Source organism: Thunnus thynnus, chromosome 22 (assembly GCF_963924715.1).
Source record: "Thunnus thynnus chromosome 22, fThuThy2.1, whole genome shotgun sequence".
Taxonomy (NCBI): Eukaryota; Metazoa; Chordata; class Actinopteri; order Scombriformes; family Scombridae; genus Thunnus; species Thunnus thynnus.
Genome location: NC_089538.1, coordinates 20,819,124 through 20,842,528, shown reverse-complemented (window position 1 = coordinate 20,842,528; position 23,405 = coordinate 20,819,124). Strand labels below are relative to the sequence as shown.

At 37.1% G+C, this 23,405-nt stretch overlaps 2 protein-coding genes across 4 annotated transcripts; one reads left to right on the top strand and one right to left on the bottom strand.

Moving 5' to 3' along the window:
• The first annotated feature begins 120 nt into the window (after window positions 1–120).
• si:dkey-9k7.3 (circularly permutated Ras protein 1) lies at window positions 121–15,293 on the top strand. The gene is made up of 19 exons (XM_067579283.1): window positions 121–230; window positions 2,472–2,523; window positions 4,817–4,882; window positions 6,784–6,915; window positions 7,017–7,103; window positions 7,196–7,281; window positions 7,480–7,683; window positions 7,817–7,861; window positions 7,976–8,065; window positions 9,188–9,339; window positions 9,458–9,539; window positions 10,844–10,971; window positions 11,146–11,230; window positions 12,161–12,267; window positions 12,549–12,661; window positions 12,803–12,914; window positions 13,666–13,806; window positions 14,309–14,402; window positions 14,822–15,293. The coding sequence occupies exons 2-19, from the start codon at window positions 2,472–2,474 to the stop codon at window positions 14,957–14,959; spliced, it is 1,914 nt and encodes a 637-aa protein (XP_067435384.1). The 5' UTR covers window positions 121–230; the 3' UTR covers window positions 14,960–15,293.
• Window positions 15,294–16,008: 715 nt separating this feature from the next.
• LOC137174159 (type-2 ice-structuring protein-like) lies at window positions 16,009–21,683 on the bottom strand. 3 transcript variants are annotated; one of them, XM_067579286.1, is made up of 8 exons: window positions 21,598–21,683; window positions 21,390–21,487; window positions 21,239–21,289; window positions 20,982–21,047; window positions 19,475–19,584; window positions 19,207–19,341; window positions 19,004–19,112; window positions 16,009–16,572 (listed from the first exon to the last, which is right to left on the bottom strand). In XM_067579286.1, exons 2-8 carry the CDS (start codon window positions 21,442–21,444, stop codon window positions 16,493–16,495), a joined length of 606 nt encoding a protein of 201 aa, XP_067435387.1. In that variant the 5' UTR covers window positions 21,445–21,487; window positions 21,598–21,683; the 3' UTR covers window positions 16,009–16,492. The 3 variants fall into 3 exon arrangements, with proteins under 3 accessions (XP_067435387.1, XP_067435388.1, XP_067435389.1); XM_067579287.1 differs by having other exon boundaries at window positions 19,475–19,581; XM_067579288.1 differs by lacking the exon at window positions 21,239–21,289.
• Between the last annotated feature and the right edge of the window lie 1,722 nt (window positions 21,684–23,405).

Genomic DNA, 23,405 nt, shown 5'->3' with positions numbered 1-23,405 from the left:
CTTCCTTTTAACTTTCATTTCTCTCTCTCTCTCTCTCTCTCTCTCAACTTCCAACCCTGCACCAACTTCCTGACACACAAGTGACACGCATACCACTTTCTGCTCTTTAGACTTTGAACACGCCTACACACACACACACACACACACACACACACATATTATAAACCTGCTACGTTAGAAGTAACTGCTTTCAGTTTTAGCGACGCCACTGTACACAGACTGCGGCAAAGGTAATTTGTTTCTTATTGTAATGTGTGTGTGTGTGTATGTGTGTGTGTTTTTAGTGATAAATCATGAAAATCTTTTGTGCTTTCACTTTGAAAGATTGTTGAATTATAGCCACAGTATATCAGTGAAGGTAGAAACTCTGAAGCTTGATTTCTCCAGCAGCCAAAGCCTAACCAGTTTCCCAACATACCAATCACTTACTTTTTTTTCTGTTTTAATGAGCAACACATTTTTTTAAAATTGTAGTAATGTTAGAAATTCATTCATGTTCCCTTCAGAATCGACAGATTTCTACCAATTGACATACAGAAGAGTGTCAAAACTCCAATGTGAGACATCCATCATTTGATTTAAGTGCCGTCTACTGTTTTACATTGAAAAATAGCATAAAACCAAAACAAATGCTTTTTTGGGGGGAGGAAATATCTGCAAAAAAGAACAAAATAACTCATTTTTGATACAATTCGCGGGGAAGTATCGCAAGCTTTGACCACCACAAACTCAAAGACTTAATAATTAGTTCATTAAATCCTTATAAAGTGGTAAGGGGCAGGACACATTAACTTTATGTACAGTTTATAGTGTGAATGCCACAATTTACAGTAGAATGGATGTTTTTAAGTAGTTGAGTGCAAAAGATGTGTGACATGCGTTAGACGATGTCTCTTTGAAGCATCTTTAAACATTTATTCAAACACATATGAGTTGAGCCTGTGCGTGTTTTGTTGATATATTTTTCCAAATTAAATTAAAGAAAAGAACAGCGGCAACTGCCACACTTGGGCCTCCTCACAGTTTTATATTTTAAGATAAAACTCTTCAGTTTTTAAGGCCAATTTCCTGATTCCTCCATGTTAACAGATCAGGAAACAGTGCAAAAGTCTGGTGCAGTCTGGCTGCAACATTTAATTATTTCCAACTTGTATGTGATAACGCTGCTGAATACAGAAATGTATTCAAATTTTGTATCCTAAATGAGGGCACAGTTACAGATTAATGGCGTAATGAATGCAGACACAGGCTTGGACTGGCAGCTACTATGGATTGCCATGGGTTGGCGCGAAGATGCTTTCAACAACTCGCGTCTGTTTTTCTTTGTCTAATGTGAAAAAATCATGAAATTTTCATCACGATCTGTCAGAAACCTTTGTGATGTCTTCAAAATGCATGTTTGTTCTTGCCAGCAGTCCAAAATCCAAATGACATGACATGACAATGAGCAAATTGTCACGTTTGAGAAGCTGAAATAAGTGAAAGTTAATCGTTTCAGCTCTAGTTTGATCCAGTGCCGTAAACTATGATAAAAGTTGCACCTCCAAAATCCACCTCTTAAGACCAAAGAACAGAAGAAGAACAGATGAGTTCATAAACACCAGGATGGAAAGAAGAAAAGGATGGACTTTTCCTGGGTTTTATGTCTTTTGCTATCAGTCACAAGCTATCAGTTGTTTTGAGAGCGGAGCGAGACGTTCAGCCTGTAGGTTATAGCTGTTGAGTGACATGGTGACCCTGTGGTTAGAGAAACACGATGTAGTCGTAGGTTTGATCCATGAAACAGCTGATCATCAGTCTTTTTTCCGCATCCTGTTCTGTGGTATCTTGACTTTAAAGGGGAACTCCACAGATTTTACACATCGTAGGTCTGTTTCCAGGTCTTAGGGAGTATTGCTGCGTATGTGAAAAAAAGTTGTATAAAGCTTTTTGTGGGGAGGGAGCGGCGTGAAGTCGCTACTAGCATAACCCACTCAAATCTATGCAGTCGAGTGCATTGAGTTGGGTTGAATTGTGGGCAATGTTGGCGCCAGGCTTTGCAAGGAGGGAAAATAGAAAAAAAACGATGATATCTCTGGTTCTGCTGCATCGATTTTGATCCTTTTTAAACTGTTGTAGAGTGTAATGCTAATATCACACACAAATCTACTCACACCATCATTTACTATATTGTTCTGTTATTGCTCACAGCTCTTCAAACAGGAAATGTCTGCTTTCATGGTTTTGCTCAGCCACCTGTTAACTCAAAAAAATAACCAAATCAAGGCCCCAATTGTCATGGTGACATAAACCGACAATACCAGGAAGCTGTTAATCTATATCTGATCTGTTTGATGTCTGCATCAAACATTCATCTTTATCTGTCGTTCTCTCTATTTTTATACTAATTCACTTTAGTTCAGCGTATTCAGGTTACATTATATTTTAAAGAAAGTTCACTTTATTCTAATCATTGTCTTTATATGTCTTAGATGGAATTTGCCTGCAGTCATGTTGTTTGTAATTTGAGATCCGATGGAGCAGGTGAGTGCTTTGATTGTCATTCATTTAATCATTACAATTAAATAATGTCTGATCCTTTCCACTGTGTTTTCATATGCTGGTATGTTGTCGTTGATTTAGCATGTTTAATTTAAATTACAGTCCCTGTTTTAAAGGATACGGTTGGTGTTTTTTTGATATTTTTCTTATTGTCAACAAATCCTACAAAAAGACCAAAACCAATAATGTCTCTGAATACTTCCTGACTTCCCCACCCTGTCTGTGGCTCTCACCCCCAAGCCCATCGGTTCATACTGAAGACAGGACACAAGTATATAATACTTATATATTGCTTTTTTTGTTTGTTTTTTTAAAGTCTAAGTAGTTTCCTAAAAGAGTCGGGAACTGTAGTTTTTGTGCATTTGTTGGGGACTATTTTCATTTGTTCATACCTGATAAACTAGATACAGCACTGCTTGAAAGTTTGTGAACCCTTTAGAATTTGCTCTATTTCTGCATAAATATGACCTAAAATGTGATCAGATTTTCATGCAAGTCTTAAAACTAGATAAAGAGACATCAGTTAAACAAATGAGTCAAAAACCATAAACTTGTGCATTTATTTATTGAGGAAAATGATCCAATGTTAATTGCAAAAGTATGTGAACCTCTAGGATTATGAATTTATTTGAAGAGGAAATCAGTCAGACATTTCTATCAATGGGATGACAATCAAATGTGAGTCTGGGAGGCCCTGTCTCATTTAAAGAAGAGAAATCTGGGTCTTCACTGTCAAAGTCTGAGCTTCACAACACTGGTTTGAGGAAGTGTGTCATGGCTCCAACCAAGGAGATTCCTGCCTTAGACCTTAAAATAAAAGTTGCTGATTCTCACTAAACTGGAAAGGGTTACAAAATCATTTCTTAAGAGTTTGGACTCCACCAGTCAACTGTCAGGCAGATCATATACAAATGGAGGACATCCAACATATCCAACAAGAGCAAGGCAATAGTCCAGGAGGTCACAATGGACCCCAGGGTAACATCTGAGAAACTAAAGGCCTCTCTTACAGTGGCTACACTCAATGTTCATGAGTCCACCATCAGGAGAACATTGAACATCAGTGGTATATACTCTCCAAAAAGAACATTGCTGTGGTCTACGGTTCGCTCAAGACCATGTGGATAAGCCAGAAGGCGATTGGAAAAATGAGACCAAAATCAAACTTTTCGGCTTGAATGAGAAGCATTATGTTTGATGAGCAAACACTGCATTCCAGCATAAGAACCTTAACCCATCTGTGAAACAAGGTGGTGGTGGTATTATGGTTTGGGCTGCTTTGCTGCCTCTGGACCAGGACGGCTTGCAATCATTGATGGAGCTATGAGTTCTGAGTTGTACCAGCAAACTCTACAGGAAAATATCAAGGTATACGTCTGCGAACTGAAGCTCAACAGAAAGTGGGTCATGCAGCAAGAAAACAACCCTAAACACAAAAGTCGCTGTGCCAAAGAATGGTTAAAACAGAAGAAAGTTAATATGTGGAATGGCCGAGTCAAAGTCCTGACCTTAATCCAATAGTAATGCAAAGAAGCCCACCAACATCCCCGAGTTGAGACTGTTCTGTAAGGAAGAAATATTATAAAAATCCTCCAAGCTGATGTGCAGAGCAGATAAACAGTTACCGGAAATGTTTGGTTGGGGTTATCGCTGCAAAAGGGGGCCACACCAGTTACTGAAAGCAAGGGTTCACATACTTTTGCCTCACACAAACATGTAATATTGGATCATTTTCCTCAATAAATAATGGATTCATTTAAATGTTTTTGTCTCATTTGTTTAATTGGGTTCCCGTTATCTAGTTTAGGGTTAAGGGTTAGGGTTGGGGGGTTAGGGTTAGAGGGGTTAGGGGATTGAAAATGAAATCTGATCATGTTTTAGGTCATATTTATGCAGAAATAGAAAAAATTCAAAAGGTTTCACAAACTTTCAAGCACCACTGAATATCAGGCTTAAGAGACACAGACAACACTAGTTAGTAGGATAATTTAATTGTTGGTTTTGGTCTTTTTATGGGATGTGTTGACAATGAGAAAGATTAACAGATTAATCCTCTCGAGTTGGATGGATGAAAGTTTAAATTCAACTGTCTAACATCTCTTTATCCTGGATTAATTGACTGACATACAAGGAGCAGGCACCAGGCCCATTCCCTAATGGTTGCTATAACCAAAAAATGTATTTAATTTGGTTATTTGTTCCATTTAATACACTGTAGCTTACTGGACTAATTTTTAAGTACCATGAACATGCCTTAATGAACTGATTTTCACAGCATCCACAGGTGTTTCTGTAATCGAGCAACAGTATGACAACATAGTGGCTGTTAAACAGCAAGAAGGTAATTCTCTCTCTCTCTCTCTCTCTCTCTCTCTCTCACACACACACACACACACACACACACAAACACTCTCTCTCTCTCTCTCTCTCTCTCTCTCTCTCTCTCTCTCTCTCTCTCTCTCTCTCTCTATATATATATATATATATACACCTATATGGTCACAGACACACCACATTGATAAAGGTCAGCATGTCTGTGCCGTTGTTCTGTGTTCTGTGTGTTGTGCTGTGTTCAACACATTCTCAAGAGTATTGTAGTGAAATAACAGGAAAGCATATTAAGTAGTAACGTACGTGTGTGTGTGTGTGTGTGTGTGGGCATGTCTGCAAGTGCAAGAGACAGACGCACAGAGAAGCACAGTGAAGAAGATGTACAGATGTAAAGATAGCAGTTCAAAAAGGGAAAGTCCACACATAGGTTGTAAGACAAACTTAATTAACAAAAACGAAGTGTTTGACCTTTGAAAAATTGTGGCAATAATGCAGATAAAACTAAAAATCCTCCATTTTTTTCTAATTTGTACCACCAACTACAATGAGCCAGTGTTTCTCACCATTAAAACATGGTCCAAGTGGATATAAGGAAGATGAAGTGTGTCAACATTTTATACTACGCACTAATACACAGTATATATCTTACAAACTGTTGTAGTGTACTGTTTTTACAGTTAGTAGTCTATACAAGAAATAAATGTACTTTTCCATTTTGCACTGGTAAGAAATGGTGTATGGCCTTTGACGATTAGGTGTCACAAAGTAAAAACAAAAGAGTTTTTCAAAGATTAAATCGCTTTTGTTTGTTTCTATGTGTAGTTGTCTCACCACCATCCACAACTTATTTTAAGTTTTTGCAGCTTTGAGCAGCTTACATTTCCTTTGTGTACTGTATTGAGGGACAACGGTGCCCATCAACATCACAGGCCTGATAAGAAACTAAGCATGTCACATACTGACAATTTTTGTGTTTACCCAATTCAGTTGGAATTTGCATTTGAGGTCTTCCCCCCTTACAGTTGCTTCGCCCAAGCTTTCCATTCGCACATGGCACATATGTGGTTTACAGTAACAGGGGAAGATTTACAACTGGAATTTTTTTGTTAATTTTGGAACAATGGGTCCTTGACTTCAGACAGAGGTGGACAAAATCAATTTTGAGCATCTGAAATGACTGTCACTGGCAGCTGTAGCAAGTTAATTAAATGTTGGCTCTATGAGTTGGTTGAAAACTGAATCTCCGGCTGACTTTTTTTTAATATTTCCAGCTGACAAATAGTGAAACCCTGTAAAACTAAATATGCACTTGATGGCTACATACATGATATAATTTTCCATCGTGGCTAAAGCTACAGACAAAAAGTCAACATATGTCATGTTCTTGTATTGCACTGTAGAGATAATTAGTTGTAGTATAGGCTGTTATTGCAGTCTAACATAACCATGTTTGGCTGCTTAGCTTACTTGGACTAGCAAGACAAATGTTAAATTTATGCTTTATTGTTCATATTTTAAAACAGTATGTTTCACTTTTAACATTACAAGGCTTCAAGGAAGAGGATGTGTGGCAAACCTATCTCAGATTGGGGTTCAGCCGTTCAAATTAGTCAAATCAAGTAGATACCTTTCAACGTTACAGTCTTTTTAGTGCCAAAGTCCCTCTTTTTATTACTATACTTCCACCGCAGCTCAACAGGGAAACACAAAGAGGGAATTTGATGCTAAACAGACTGTAAATGTGGCAGATATCCACTTGATATGACTAACTCAGACTGCTGGAACCTCATATAAGCTTCAGATAAACTTTATAATGCATTTTGACACAGCTGTGACTGTGTGGACATGCTGTGGATTTTGGTGAATATTTTACTGATGTTAAAAAGCATAGCATGATCTTTCTCTCTTAAGGTCCAGTTCCTCCACCGCTGCCTCCTCGTCGTACGAGGAAATCTCGGCCTACTTCTCTGCCTCTCCCCCCTCTTCCCTCTTTCTTGTCTCCACCTACCCGTGTCTCCCCCCCTCCTCCTGTCCCACCCAGAGGTGAGTTGTCCCTCCTCTCCCTCCGTATTACTCTCTAAATAAATCATTAATGTTTCAAAGTGATTTATGGTTGTTTTTATGAATTCCTTTATTGTATTCAGTTGACAAGCCGGAGGGAGAAAACAGACTAAAAGCCAATGTCAACGTTGTCTCGCTCAGTATTGGAAAACTGGTCAACATCAGTGAAGGTTAGACGGACAAAGACATGTAATCACACATGCCTGTTCTATCTTTTCTTTTCTTTTTTAACTTATCTTCTTTTTTCTCCTTCTATAATCAGCGTCAGGCTTGGAGAATTTCCAGAGCCCAGTGAACTGTGGGAAATGTAGTGCTGCCTTGTCATGTCTGAGTTCTATACAGAAGAATGTGAGTTGCAGTTTATTCAATGCATTTATTTCTTCATCAAACAATTCATTTCTTTCTTTCTTTGTTACATTTTTCTCTACACTATAATGACTTTTTCCTTCTTTTATATGAAGTATGTTTCATTTTTCATATCAGTAAAACAAAGCTGGTCAACATGAAAGTCAAACATCTCTCCTCCTCCTCCTCCCTCTTGCTCAGGTATGGGTGTGTGAGTTTTGTGGACATGAAAACAGCGTAGATGACAGAGAGAGTTTGAAGAGAGTGTGTATTGGTCAGCGTGCAGGTGTGCGCAGTGATGACCTTTACCTGCCGAACCAGAGCGATGACGACTACCAGAACCTGGAGAACACACTCGTCGTGTTCTGTGTGGACATTTCTGGCAGCATGAGCGTCACAACAGAGGTGTGTGTGTGTGTGATTATCCAACTTATACTTGAGTATTTGTTTTGGAGAAAAATAAATGTCAATTATATATAATGTGCGAAGAGAGATGTCAGTCCCAACTCATCTTCCTGACGTATTTTCTTCACCTTAGGTTACATCAAGCAGTGGATCTCAATCATATATATCCAGGCTAGAGGTGGGATGTTTGTTTGGTTTAGTATGGTGAATGAATGAATTAAAATCTATAAGGAGTTGTATACACTTTCTACCAACTGTATATTTTGTTAAAAGACAAAATATGTTTTTTCAGGGTATCCAGGATGCCCTCCAGAGGGCGCTATCATCCCTGCTGCAGCAATCCCCTCACAGGAGAGTGGCTCTGGTGACGTTCAATGATGAGGTATAGGCACTTTCTCCATTTTAAAATGCAGTTATTAATTTATAATTTAAAGGTAGAATAAAGGAAAAAAATAATTGTAATGATCCCTGTAAGCTACTGTTTTTTTTGTTAGATTGTGATGCATCATTTAAATGTAAATCTATTTACTCTATTGCTTTTTAAACATATAATTTATGATGATTAAATGTTGAAAAGGCCTATAGTTATTCTACTGGCTTACTCCAGACCCCACAGAGAAGTGGTTCCCAAACCGCATAGGGGGTCACAGAATGACTTATTTCTCATTTTCTTGCTCTTTTCTTGTAAAAAATACTGGACACTTTTGCCTTATTGGGCCTCTGTAATCATTTAAATGAATCAGTCTTTGGTTGACTTCTCACTACTCATGCCCACAGTAAATTTTAATCTGTGATGAGGAATAGCAAAACAGATATTGATGTGTTTTCAGTTTGAGTCACAAGCCAAAAAAAGATGTGAACCACTGCTACGTAGTGAGGGGAGGAAGCAGATAAAACAGGAAATACATGACAGATGACAAATATCTTTATATTCTATTGCATAAGCACTTATGACACTTATAAAAGATTGAACTAAGGGGTAAGGAAGGAGTGTAAATCTTGGTGTTTTAGCCGTAAAAATGTCACTCAGGTTTACGATGAATATCAAGGTATAACTTGCAACTGTTAAAACCTGAGTATTACCTCAATCCAAGAACAGATACCAAGAAAAACCTTTTAACAGACAAGAGATCAGAGCATACAAAGAACGCCAAGACTGTTAAGACTGACAGGCAACAGAAGACATCGTCATGCATCACTCGACTCAATGACTTCCTGTTTACAATAATGATTCGTCTTCCTCTGTTATTTTTTTTTCTTTTTTTGTTGCACTGTGGATGACAGCAGATGGTTTCTACTGAAGGGAGGAAAACACCATAAATATCTAAGATCTCTTCGACTTATGCACTGATATTTTTTTGATCCTCGTTTTTGTGAGAATATAAATCAAATGTTTGACGTTTTTTTACTTGCGATGAGGGTTTTTTTTACTTTTTACATGAATGCTGCGATGCTCAATTCTCATGATACTCTAACCTCATCCTGTTTTTTTTTCCCTCCCCAGGTGGTTATATATGGCGATGGTACTAGTACTCCTCTCACTCTCAGGGATTGGGCGTTGGTTGACTATGACCATATATGGCAACAGGGTATAGCTTACCCTATCCCACACTGTATAGCTGAGACCTACCAACAACTAATACAGAGGGTCAAAGAGTAAGTGACGATGGAGTGTGGTTTTGTTCCTTTGTTTATGTTTGTGCACAAAGTTGTTAGATTAAATGCTCATTATACAGAACTGGAATCTCTGTTTTTAATGTTTCTGCAAATCCAGGCTCAGGGAACATGGGGCTACGTGTCTTGGTCCTGCAGCATTAGCCTCGGTTGCCATGGCATCAAGATACCCCGGTTCAAAGGTGAGTGTAAATGAAAAGCTATTTTCTTCTTTTTAAAGGGGGCGTATACATGCCTTTGGGGATATTCTATTATTTTTATACTGTTATGATGGTGGATTACTCTGTTAAACATGGTGAAAGTCCCTACAAGTCAAAAATTGGGGTTTCAGCCTAATCGCTTCATTGCAAAGTAACCTCTACTTCCTCTTTGTGATGACATCAGATTGTTCAAGCATGCCCACAAACAGCCATCCATTCAGTAGGCTTTGTTGCCATCGTTTGTTCATGTTGTCCACTCACATATTTCGGATTGGAGCTGGCCAATCAGAACAGACATTGGCCAGCTTAAAGAGACAGGAGCTAATTCAGCTTGTATCAGACAGAGGCTGAACTGAGGGGCTGCATAAAGAACCAGTATAAGATAAATAAGGAGTTTTTTGTACTGTAAATCATGCAAAGATATTCCAGGAGAGCACCAGAATATAAACCTGGAAATGTGCATGATACGTCCCCTTTAAGGCAAAAGTTACAACCTGATGTCCACTATTAACATCAGTTGCAGTTTGTCATTGTGTCAGCTGAAGACTTAAAGGACCATACCAGTGTTTTAACACATTAACTTCAAATTATATTTCTTTTAAATTACTACTAACTGGTATTTCCCAATGATACTGTACAGCTTTAGACTCACTGTACCATTCAGACAGCCACTGATTTCCATTCATTTTATTTATTTAACCTTTATTTAACCAGGAAGTCTCTTGAGATGCATTATCTCTTTTACAAAAATCACATCCAACACAACAAAACAGGATCTAAGAAAATAAAAAGGAGATAAAACTTGACTATTTAAAACAATTACAGTCCTTAATGAACCATTTTTCATGCTAGTGAGATATTAATATCAGACAACGTATAGTATACCTCAGAAAATGGTTGGCAGTTACATAAAGTAAACGCAACTTATATGTAATTTAACACAATAATAGGCTGAAACATCTAAAAGCACTGGTATGTTGGTTTGATTGCTCCATTTTGTTTCACAGTGTGACCAAACCATATATTTAAACAATTAAAAGAATTAACAGAAGTTTTTCCCTTTTTGAAACATTTTAAATTGTTTGCTGCTATACTCGCTATTATGTAAAATGTAGATTTATGTTTATACCAGGTGTCTAAGTAGCTGTCATTTTATCAAACTGAGGCTATCAAACATCTTTAGAATGGTGCTGCTCATGTGAAAACCACCAGTTTGGACTAGTAACTGACAGAAAATGCATGGGGACTTGTGGGTAATGGAGTTCCTGATCTTCTGTGTCATGCAGGTGATTTTGTGTACTGACGGCAGAGCCAACATCGGACTTGGCGAGATGGAGCAAACTTCATCTCTATCCTCCTCTCACCTTACTCCATATTTCTACAAACAGCTGGCTCTACAAGCTGTAGAGAGCGGGTGAGGACACACATTTTAGTTGTTATTTTGACCATTCATGTCTTGGTTTTGACAATATTGCACAGCCCTGTTTGTAATGCAGTTGCATGTTACACTGTGTGCAGATACAATTTCATTAAATAAAAATCTATAAATCATAATTATAAAATAAATCTCTATGTTTTCCTCTGTCAGGGTGATAGTATCAGTAATGACGTTTGAAGGGACAGACTGTCGCCTGGCTGAAGTTGGGAGACTGGCAGACAGTACTGGAGGACGGGTGAGATACACCAGTGGTTCCCAACCTAGATCACTGGATTACTATAAGGGGTTGTGAACAAAAAAATTGAAAAAAAAATTTCTTACCCACATTTTTTCTCCCAAGCTTTCCTCTAATGTTTTCTTTATTTATTGTGAATTACAACTGTATTTTATCTGCCCAAGCCTTAAAAAGTTATTCAAATGAAACAAAATAAGTTATTTTTCATTAAACTGGTAGATAATGCAACTAACATATTGGTGGTTTTGCATGTTTTAACAACTAATTACACACACACTTTTTTATTCTTTTTTAATTTTTAAAAAATCTTTGTTGACATTTTCCAGTGCACACCATAAGTTTTGACATGTTAGTGAGTTTTATAGATTGATTTCCCTCCAGGAAGCTACTGGTTTTAGTTCAGTAAGTTATGAATATCAACTTGCTGAGACTTGGTAATCTACAGCAGTGGTTCTCAACCACTTTTTTGGGGGACTGGACCCCCTGCATATGTCTGTAAATGCCATAGGATCTTTTTAAAATATATATTTTAGTATTTCACAGATGCCTTGCAATTACACTATGGACCACTAGGGGTCTGCAGACCCTAGGTTGGGAAACAATGATCTACAGTATCACAGAGAACAATTTTTCACCTGTATTTAGTTTGTGTGTGTTTTAGTGTTACACTCTCTCAAATAGTGCATTTGTAAGCAGGATATAACAGGCTTTTGTGGGATTAAACCAATTTTCCTGTTCAAAAAGACTCTTGTGTTGACATAGCATAGTGAAATGTAGCCAAATAAATTACATATTAAGTATATTGTTTGGTATATAAATAGATGTAAGTGAATATAAATGGTATGAGAGGTGTGTTATAAGGTGGTCTAAATAACCTTGACTTATAAAACTCAGTTTCATTTTATAAATCTTTGTCCTTCTCCCGTGCAGGTGAACATCGTCAGCATCGGCACCGTGGCAACAGAGATCCAGTCAGCTTCCATGGACAATGTCCTCGCAACAGGAGTCACAGCAACGCTGCTTGCTTCTGACGGAGTGTGAGTGGCAACTGGCACCAAAAATACAGGAAGTTTTCAGGTTATTTTGTATGCAAACTTCCCAATGATGAGAATATAGACACCAAAAGCATCCATATCTCTGGTTGACTGCTCCATGCTAACATTTTAGCACATTAGCCTTCACTAAAAAGATGTCTAATTTAAGCTATATAACATGGTGTATTTTCAGTTTAGATATGCCAAAATATGCTCTCACTCTCTTCCTCTCTATATCCTCACATCTTATCCAATTTTACCTTACTTTCTCTCTTTCCTTGCAGGTATTTTCCCTATGTGGATGAGAATAATCACAAACTGGTGTTAGAGATCGGGAATGTCACAGAGGGGCTGGAGCTCACCTTCCAGTTTGCTGTCAAGCGAGAGTTTAATGAGGGTAAGACCGGTGGGATACAACTAAATCAACTTTGACAAGTTCTGTCAAACTCCAACTGTGTGCGCGTTGTGTTTAGAAACCAATTAGTAGCATTAAACAGACTGTTTTCCAAATATACTGTATGATATGTGTGTTTGTCAGTTTTTCTCCGGAGGAACACACTTCCTTTCCAACTCCAGCTGAGCTTCAAGACCAGAGACCGACAAAGAGTCACACGTATCATCACTGAACAACGACCAGTTACTACCAGCAGGTAAAACACTGAAGATCATTTAACTCCATTGACTACCATAGACTAGCCTCAAATACTCACAGTATAATTAAATAACTGAGTTCATGCTTATTAAACTGTTGAGAAAAGTCTCATAATAACATGGTTTCACCTTGATATTAAAGTTAGCTAAGTAACGTTACACAGGGAGGAAGGCTAGCAACATGGCTAACTCACCTTTACTGAGGTAACTGTGTGTGCTGTCTTGACAGCAGCTTGTAGATTTGCACATTTTGCCCCCGGTGCTTCACAAACTGTCCGTGGCCTTCCAGAGATTTATGATACAGGTATTTGCCATCACGTTAGTGTGTGATCTGTACTGAGATGATGGCTGGCTGATGCAGGAGAGCTAACGTTAGCTAGCTTTATGATTGGTGCTAATCATCAATTAGACAAATGTTATTTAAACAAACCAAGGTAAAACACTATAGGGCTGGAAATTAAACTTGCAATACTTTTGCGGTATCGACTTGATTTTTTTTTTGTAGTAAAGATGATCAAAAACTCATGGTTGACTCCGTGTTAGATTCTCAAAGATGTCATCTTTGATTAGATATTTACTTGTTTAGTTATGTTGATTATGTACAGTATTCTTCTTTTTTGGTGATGCCACAAAAAGGTGTTTATACTCAAAGTAAAGTATTGTAAAAAAGTATATAACAGTAAGAAAACATGTTAAAAAACTAAATAATTTGTCTGTTTTTTTCTCATCTCCATGTCTGTCTATGTGAAGTCGGATTTGGGCCGGTAGCCTCAACATGGCAGTACTTGGCGTTCACTGTGCTCAGCTCTGTGCCACTTTAACCATGGAGGGCCGGGTGCAGGAAGCACAGAGTCAACTGAAAGTACAGCAAGACCTGCTCAAACAAATCAGGTAGGACACTTGGAGCCCTTTGATCCAGGTAGATTTCAAATGGTTACATTAAACCTCTTGTTCCTTTTATGATAAGTCCAATATTTCTCAACTACACACCCTTCTAGACATTCTTTCTAAATTATTAAAATCACAAATAGATTATTTCCACATATTACATATGATAACAAACAATATATGAGAGGAAAACATACAGATTATTATTTTTTTTTTTACACGTATGCTTACAGATATTTTTTCTTTGTCTTGCTCAAATGGCGTGTGTGTGTGTGTTTTGTTTACATAACACTGTGGGGACCCAGACCTGTCAGCCCACCCACATTATAAAGACTCTGACTTAGTGTGTTTGTTTGATTTATATGACATTGTGGGGACCTAAAGCTGTCCACCTTAAGATTTTAGGGTTATGGGTGGGTATGTAGTTTTGATGGTTAAAGTTACTGTGTGTGCGTGTGTTTGTGTGTTGTTGGTAACACAATTCCTCTTTCTGCCTTTCCCATAGTAAGCAGAGGCCAATCGAAAAGGAAGAGAGTATCTATGGCAATTGGATGAATACAATGTCAACAATCTGTGATGACATCACCACAGAATCCTCGGTAATTATTCATTCATTTTTGGTGCGGCTCTGAACACAATATCGCCATCTTGTGTTTTTTTTTTTTTTTTTTTTTTACAGCACTCTAGCTCATAACTTCATCCAAATAAACAGATTTTGTGTATTTTTTAATGAACAGTTAACAGTTTTTTGTGCAATTGCAACATATGCAACGACATATGCAAGTATCAACTCAAAGTGATACATGTGGCACAATCAGTGGATAAGTTTTCCAAGAAAGGGTTTAAGTATTCTCCAAGACACAGATAAAACATGTATAATTTACACAATGTTGAAAATATGTTTTATATGTGTATGATATACTGTAAACATTAGTCTTCTTGTCCCTGATCTGAAAACCTTTAAACAAGGCCCACAGATGGGACGCATATTTCACAAAACATCCCTTACTCTCTGTAGGGTCTCTCTGATGAAGCAGCTAAGGTGGTGTACCAGATGAAGAGGGCGAGCAGTGTGAGCAACTACATCAACAGCAGCACAGTTGAGAGCCAGAAGAAGAAAACTAGGAAGAAAAAGGCACTTATGGAAGGAATGTAAAAACAAATCAGTCTAATCAGTCCACAAATATGAACACTTGATCATACTGTATTTGGCCATATTGGCTTACAACTTTTTTATTAGCAGTGGAGCTAGAAGAAGATCATTTGTCATAGATATAACTATGACTTAAAGGTTAAAGTTATGACTACAAAAAGTGATGACTAAATGTGATTTTAGTTTAATTCTCAGTCCCTCCAGGATTTCAGAGTTTTTTGGTATTTTTTGCGACCAAAAATGCTTGATTTTGCAGCGGCTTTTTTCAAAAATTGTGATACAATTTGCAATGTTTTATGTGCTCTTTTTGCAGTAAAATTGCAGGAATTGGCAAAAATTGCAACCAAAGAAAATTTTCGTAAATACCACTACCAGTGAAGAGTCATATGTAATCACTTCAATAAAAAGCATACTGCATATCACATAAACAAATATATTTCAGTGCAAATTCTGAACAAGAGAATCATGTTATATGAAAAAGAAAATACTGTACTTGAATTCCAATATCCCTGCTGAATGCGCTGCAATGACATAAGTTACCATGACATGAAATGCAATAGTTCATCTAAATCACAAGCAGTCTATTGATTTGGCTATTTCATGCGAAAAAGTTGCAGTAATTTTGTAAAATTGCAAGCTCTTGTAAATATTGGTCAGATTTCTTGAATTTGCTTTAATTATTGCGATTGCAAAACTGCATTTTCCTCGAGGGACTGAATACTGTGTCAGCTTTTATTGTAAAGCTGCCCACAGAATATACAGTGAACATACTGCATACTGTACAGTACATACTGTATGAATGTTTTTAGTATAATGTATATAAATAATATGATATTTTGACAGTAGTAAAGACCACTAGAAATTGAAAAAATGGCTTCATGATTTTTTTTATTAAAAAATGTTTTTTATCTTTAAAACAATAAAGCTCTTCTGTCCCCTTTTCTCTGCTGATTAAACACTGATTCCTGAACATTTTGGTGCCATAACAGTGTATTTGCTGACATGCTGCTGTGTATGCAACACAAACTATATGCAAACATATTTTTCATCTATATTCCTGTTTTCAAAATCTCCAAAAATGCTTTATATTTACTCAATAAGCATCTTAAACAACTTCAAAACTCCAACATGATTTTTCCTTAAACCCACGCTGTTACATGAAAAAAGAGGCATGGTGTAAACTGATCAAAGCCACTTAAACAACAGTTGGTGCAGAACTTAACATTTTATTGGTTTTTTAGGGAATTAACAGGCAAGTTTCTTAATTAACAGCATAAACCTTAAATGACAGCATGGACTCACATATCAGGTGTAAAACGCCAAATGGTAAGGAGCTAAAAGCATTCTTTTTATGACACATTCAGTCTCCTCTTATTAGAGACAAGCAATAAAGCAATAGAAAAGAAATAAAGATATTATATATGAGCCTTCAAGTTATATACAAAACTGATGATACAAATACAGATGAGTATGCAAACATACACACATCCTCCAATGTTTGTGCTTTTGACAGGTTCTTCTTTGTCAGCCCAGGAATCAGTACAAACCTCTGACACACACAGATGGGAGATGAGCATAACACCACATATCATCCCAGCATCTGTCACCTGAAGAGCCTAAAAAACACAAGAGTCAATCAGCGCTACACAAACAAACAAAACCTAAAACTGTCTGTATGGAAAAAGGATAGGTTCACAGTTTTTTAAAATCTTTCCTTAAAACAACAGTCAGGTGCCCAAATGAACATTGAAACATGTTTTTCTTGCTGTAATCATTCCTCCTGTTCACACTGACCATTAGGAGATCCCTTCATAATGCACTTACAACGTCCCCTTTCCGTGTAAAAATGTATTTTAAAGGTTATTTGAAGCTAATATGAGGCTTCATCCTTCCAAATTAGTTAAATCAAGTAGATATCTTGCAAAGTTACAGTTTCTTTTTAGAACCAAATTCCCCCTTTTTGTTACTATACTTGCAGCTGAACAGGAAAATACTGTCCATTGAGACACAAAGAGGGAATTTTTTACTCACAAGACTGTAACTGTGGAAGATTTCCACTTGATATGACTAACTCTTTTTTCTCATAACAAGAACAGTGGTGTTTATCCCCCATCACTTACATTGTAAGTGAATTAGGAAGGGATCCTCTAATGGTCAGTATAAAACTGGAGGAAAGATAAAAGTAAAATAAAATAACATGAAATAAAATAAATAAGAGTAAAATAAAATAAATAAAGTAAGAACAAATTTAAGACATAGAATACATATAATGTATAAAATCAAGTAAAATTCAACATTTTAAAAGAAGTGCAGTAGTATATAAGTGTGAAGCAGACAAAAGCTAGTTAAAGGTGAAAGTGAAGAAATAAGTTTTTAATTTTCTTTTAAAAATATTTAAAAGATGATGTCAGTAGTGTGTTCCATAGTTTTGGAGTGTAATTGACAAAGGCTGGTTGCTGGGAACTCAAATAAACCAGCAACAGATGATCGCAGTGTTCTTGAAGGAAAATAGTTAACAAGGGAGTTAGCAATGTAGCTTGGTCCTAGCCCATTAAGGGCTTTGTATGTAAGGAGGACCTTAAAATCAATTCTAAATGTTACAGGAAGCCAGCGCAGAGCAGCCAAAACCAGACTAATGTGTTCTCTCCTCTTAGTTCTGGTTAATAGCCGAGCTGCAGAGTTTTGAATGAGCTGAAGTCTCTCAGTGTTTTTATTTTGGAGGGCCGGTAAAAAGTGCATAACAGTGTACTAGCCGGCTTGAGATGACGGCATGAGTCAGTTTTTCTGCGTCTTTTTTATTTATAAATGGTCGTACTTTAGCTATATTTCTTAAGGTGGAAAAATCATGTTTTCATCACCTTGTTAATGTGGGACCTGAAGCTCAGATCTGAATCTGAGATAACGCCAAGACTTGTAACCTCAGATTTAATCCAGGGAGTTAATTTCCCAAGATTATTGTACAGCATCATCCATTATTTATTAACAGAAGACAGATGGTAATGGAGTTTATAGCTACAGAATCATTTGGTTCGGCAGAGATGTACAGTTGTGTGTCATCGACATAACTATGGACACATACATTGTGCTCTTTGATGATGTCACCAAGTGGCAGCATGTACAGTAACAATAATAATGGACCAAGACAGCTCCCTTGTGGAACCCCAAAGCAGTTGTCATATTCCTCAGACACATGATCTCCAAGACTGATGTAAAACTTTCACTTTTTGATGTATATTTTGAACCAGTTTAACACACAGTAAGAAAAACCAACCCACTTTTCCAGACAATTGATTAGGATATCATGGTCAATCATATCAGACGTTGCGCTTAGGTCTAATAGGATGAGAACTGAGACCTTATTTTCATCAGAGTTTAGTCTAGGGTCGCTGATTATTTTAGTAAGAGCAGTTTCAGTGCTGTGGTTTTTTCTAAAGCCTGCCTGAAATTCCTCCAGAGTATTGTTTTCTTTAGGAAAGGTGTTTATTTGCACTGAAACTATCTTTTCAAGTATCTAACTAATGAAAGGAAGGTTGGACATTGGCCTATAACTGGTCAGTGCATTATCAATTATGGCAAGAAAAATCGCTTTGAGTCTTCATTTGGGCACCTGACTGTTGTTTTAAGACAGATTTGAAAATTTTTGAACCTATCCTTTAAGCTGTCACAATAGACAGACAGATAATTTATACAGAAACTGTAAGGAGTAATCACATTAATCAATGTCAAAATTATATCAGTACCATAAACTCAATTGCACAATATAGTAATGTTTAACATTTAAAAATTATTACATGCTCAGAGAGCACTAAGGCTGCACAAATATAAAATGTTTAGAAATCTAAAATCTAGGTATGGACTTTTAGTATTTCTTTTAAGAATTAGGCTATAGAACCGGGTGGTAAAAATGAACTGAAGAAATTAATTCTGACTAATTTCATAAACTCCAAGAATGTTTGATTCAGAAATTATTTTAAAAATGCCTTTTGTCCTTTATCTTTTCCCCTCATATATTGTTCTCTCAAGCAAAATAATTGTTTAATGATTTACCTCGATAATTAGTTTGTAAACAGTCCTGGCTGCTGTTGTCATTAGGTTCTCCTGGACACCAGTATGTAAAGTCGAAAGGTGTACCATCCAGCCATCTCCAAACACCCTCCTAGAGAAAGAGAGAAACATAACAGAGTAAATTCATTAGAAAAATATATTATTCTATAGGGACAGTAAGACCATAACAATTATAAATGATATACCGCATTGCTATCAGAGCCTCCAAGCCAAGTTGGTGGATCCCAGTGAGTGTGAAGAAATATAACCCTCTCAATGACTCGGAGCTCCTCAATGCTGTGTGCTGATGCCAGGTTTGCACCCAAGGACCGACAGTTTCTCTACAGTGGAGATAGACAGAGAGAGTAAGAAATAAGAAATACGTCAGTATAAGATGTCAATTAAATCAATTCAGAGAGCATTAACATCATGTAAATGCATTCTGCACTAAATTCACATCATCCTGATTATTACCTGAGCCTCACTCCAACTCGTGGCTGTTGGCTCATAGTAGAAACAGCGACCTCCGAACTCAATCCAACCAGAGGAGCATCTTCGGCCTGTCTTGCTGATGAGACCTTCTGCTGGAATAATATTGATTCTGTGATTATATTTAATCACTTCTGATGGGAGAACTAACTGGCAATTTAACATCAAATGTAGGCAACAAATCCTCAAAAGTAAATGACTAAATATGTCACATATAAGCATTTTCTGATCTGCTGCGACCATTGTCAGGATGAGATCTTTTGTCTGTGTCTTCCACAACTAGCATTTCAAAAATAAATCAGTTTTCTGACCACAATGACCACCTCCTTAAAGCAGCTATAATCAACATTTTTTAATGTTTTAAATGACAGTGTGTAATGTCAGATGTGTCGTTCATAGTGATGAACCCACAGAGAATTATCAGTGACTCTGCAGCTTTACAAAGCTTTATATTGAGTTCCAGCTTGTTTAGCTGTCTGGCTGCAACTTCACTGGTTTGGTTTACTCTCTGCACTCTCTCTTAGCGCTTTCAACCACAGCACGCAGCTGTTTTCAGAGAAAAAGCTCCAAATACTCACTGTACACTACCAGTTCAGCACCAAACGGCAAACAGACACAGTTAGCTGTAGATTAGCTGGTGAACATAGTGGAGCGTTTAGCAGCTAAAGAGCCAGATATTTCCCTCAGGAGTTGGTAGGCTGAGCTGAGCTAAAATAGAGTGAATATAACAAGTTCAAAATATCAACTTAGAAGGTGATGATACCTCCCCCTTCAGCAGAATGTGAAAACAAACTTTGCACATAAATCATTCTGCACAGTGAAGCTCAAACATCCAACTAAAGTAACAAGAAGAAAAACACATTTTTGAGTGGAAGGGGACTTTAAGGTCAGGGGAACTTTGTTGTCATGTTTACAGTAATCACTTGGTTAAGGTCAGAGAGTGAGTGCTGTCGTGGGTAAAAGAAACTCATCACTGGTGGTAGGAAACAGGAAATGAACAGCCGTCATACACTACATTAATAGGTTTACCCTGCATGTTCGCATTCAGTCAATGTTTGTTTCAAGGAGCTAAAACGGCTTGTTACACACAGAGGCTGAACTGAAGTGCTGCATAAACAGCCAGTAAAAGATAAATAAGGAGTTTTTTGAACTGTAAATCATACAAAGATATTCCATTAGAGCCCCAGAATATAAACATAGACATGGAACTGTGCATGATTGGAAAGAGACTTATTTCATCATTTACATATCCTCATATGTAGTTGTTTCTACCAACTGCAGGTAAGCAAATGATAAAACATCCATTTGAACTGTATGGAATTTGATGCATTTTATCAAAAAAAACAAACACACACATTTTTTGATAAAACCACACCATTTCCAGCTTCTGCTTCTGGAAGAGCTGAACAGATCATTGAAACACCAACTAGTGACTTACACCCCCCCATACATACATACATACATACATGTATATATATATATATAAACTCACCATCTTGATTTAATGGTACCATTAATTCATTAATGGTACCATTTCCAGCCTCTGCTTCTGGAAGAGCTGAACAGATAAAACACCAGTTAGTGACTTAGCTAATCTGCTCACACACACACACACTCCACACACACGCACACACACACACACACACACACACACACACACACACAAACACTCTCTCTCTCTTTCTCTCTCTCTCTCTCTCTCTCTCTCTCTCTCTCTCTCTCTCTCTATATATATATATATAAACTCACCATCTTGAATTAATGGTACTATACTATTTCCAGCCTCTGCTTCTGGAAGAGCTGAACAGATAAAATGCCAATTGATGACTTAGCTTATTTGCTCTCACACATACACATACACACAAACACACACACACAAAGAGTGAATTGTAAAACTCACCAGCTGCTCTGGTCAGAGCCATCATGGCAAAAACAAGTAGAGACACAATCAGCATCTTCGTGGTTGGAGATGATGCAGATGTTGAAAGTGATTAGCACCTGCAATAAAGAGAGACAGACATGTTATTGATACCTTTGCAGAGAGTACATGTCGTATAAGACAGAACAGAGCAGAAGAGAAGAGCAAAGAGGAGAAAGTCGTAGCAAACCTGCTGGAGGATTCTCTTCTCTTCTTCTTTCTTCGTGTCAGCCTGTGGTCTCAGCTTGTGCTTAGGTGCAGAACAAGAGAAATGCAAGCTCTTATATACAGTACAGTGAATTATCTATCCACCAATTATGATTTGTTTCACCCCAGTCCAAAGGGTAATCAGATTTTATGATTCATTGTAAAATGCATTTGGCCACTGATGGGTAAGTCCAAGGAAACTATAAAAAAAGGGTAACAATATAACTGTGTATCACGTGAACATTCATTGATGCCATACTTGAATGCTCTTGGCACAGTTAGCATAGTCCCCCATCTGATAAGATTTTTGCTTTTAGATGTTTTATTATAGAAAGTGTATGAAACCCATGACGAAAATAGTCATACATTCTGTCATTATGTTACTTATGGATGGAATTACAGTGAAAATAAATTATTCCCCTTATGGGGACCCCCTGGAACCCCTGAAAGACCCCTGGACAAAGACACCACTTTGAGAACCACTGATGCACAGTGCCACTTCAGACCTTGTATGAACTGAAAACAGTCTCAGTAGAAAAGACTTGTTCGTTCACTCTACAACTCCGTATTTGAAGTAAGTTATCTGAACAAAATATTATTAATTGACTAAACTTTTCATAGTTTTGTTAGAAATGTTTTAAAGTTCTCTTAAAAACTTTAGCTTCTTTACTTTTTTTGTTTTTGTGACAAAAGTATTAAAACTTTGAATACAAATCACATTTATGATTGGTGTCTATTCTGTGTTTATAAACAAGATTCATAACTTTTCATCTCCAAAATGAACTACAGCATTTTTTTTTTTTTTACAAATTTTTATTTTATACAAATAAAGCATAACAAAACATATTTCACAATTTACAATTAATAAAAAACATATATTTAAATAAACTTGACACTATAGAATCAATCCTTATCAGACCCAAAGGGCATGAGTCACAACTTCATTTCTATATGTTGCTTTATCAGTGTTTTGCAACCAAGAACACGTGTATGTAAAACATGATCATATCAAGTGCATGAGGGCAGAGATATCTATTATCGAGATTGAGAAGCCTCGTTTCTTTAAGAATTATGTTTGGACACAATCAAAATCCTTCTTTTTTTGAGGTTTGAGGACTTACAAGAATGAATTGTGCAAAATGTTAAGTGAGTCCGGTTCATGTCCACTAAATTATGGAAATTTACAGGATAACCATAATTACAGTTTGCAGGATTGACAACGAAACAGTCTAAATCGTGAATGTTGTACAACTATTATAAACCATCTCAAGCATTAACAGTCGTAATGTGAACATTGTTATCAGAGATGAGGAAGTTATTTGAAAAAAAATAAAAATAGAGCGGGTGAGAGAAGGATATTAACAACTACATACAGAGTTCATTAGTGAGACACACACACATACATAAACAGTGTCTGTATTTTGGAAGGTGTCTAATATGCAGGTCCTACAGCAGCCAATCAGGCCCAGGAAAGACATCATTTGTTGCTTGGAAATAGGTTTCGGCAAATAGCTTCAACCCCATCAGAACTGAGGGTGAGATTTTGGGGCATGACAATATGGCCCAGATATTTAACACACTGGGACACTAACTGCAGTTTGTCTCTGGACATTTTATGACTGTCTTCAGCAACGAACAAAGGAGGGAGAGCATGTCAGTATGGCGTGCTAAGCAGCAGGTCGTCAACACATTGTATCATGGGGGTTGCCATGAAAGCAGACTTTGTGCAACAGCAGGAGCGAAAATTGTTGGACTGGAGAAAAAATCCTTGTGCGAGCCAGTATAGGTGTA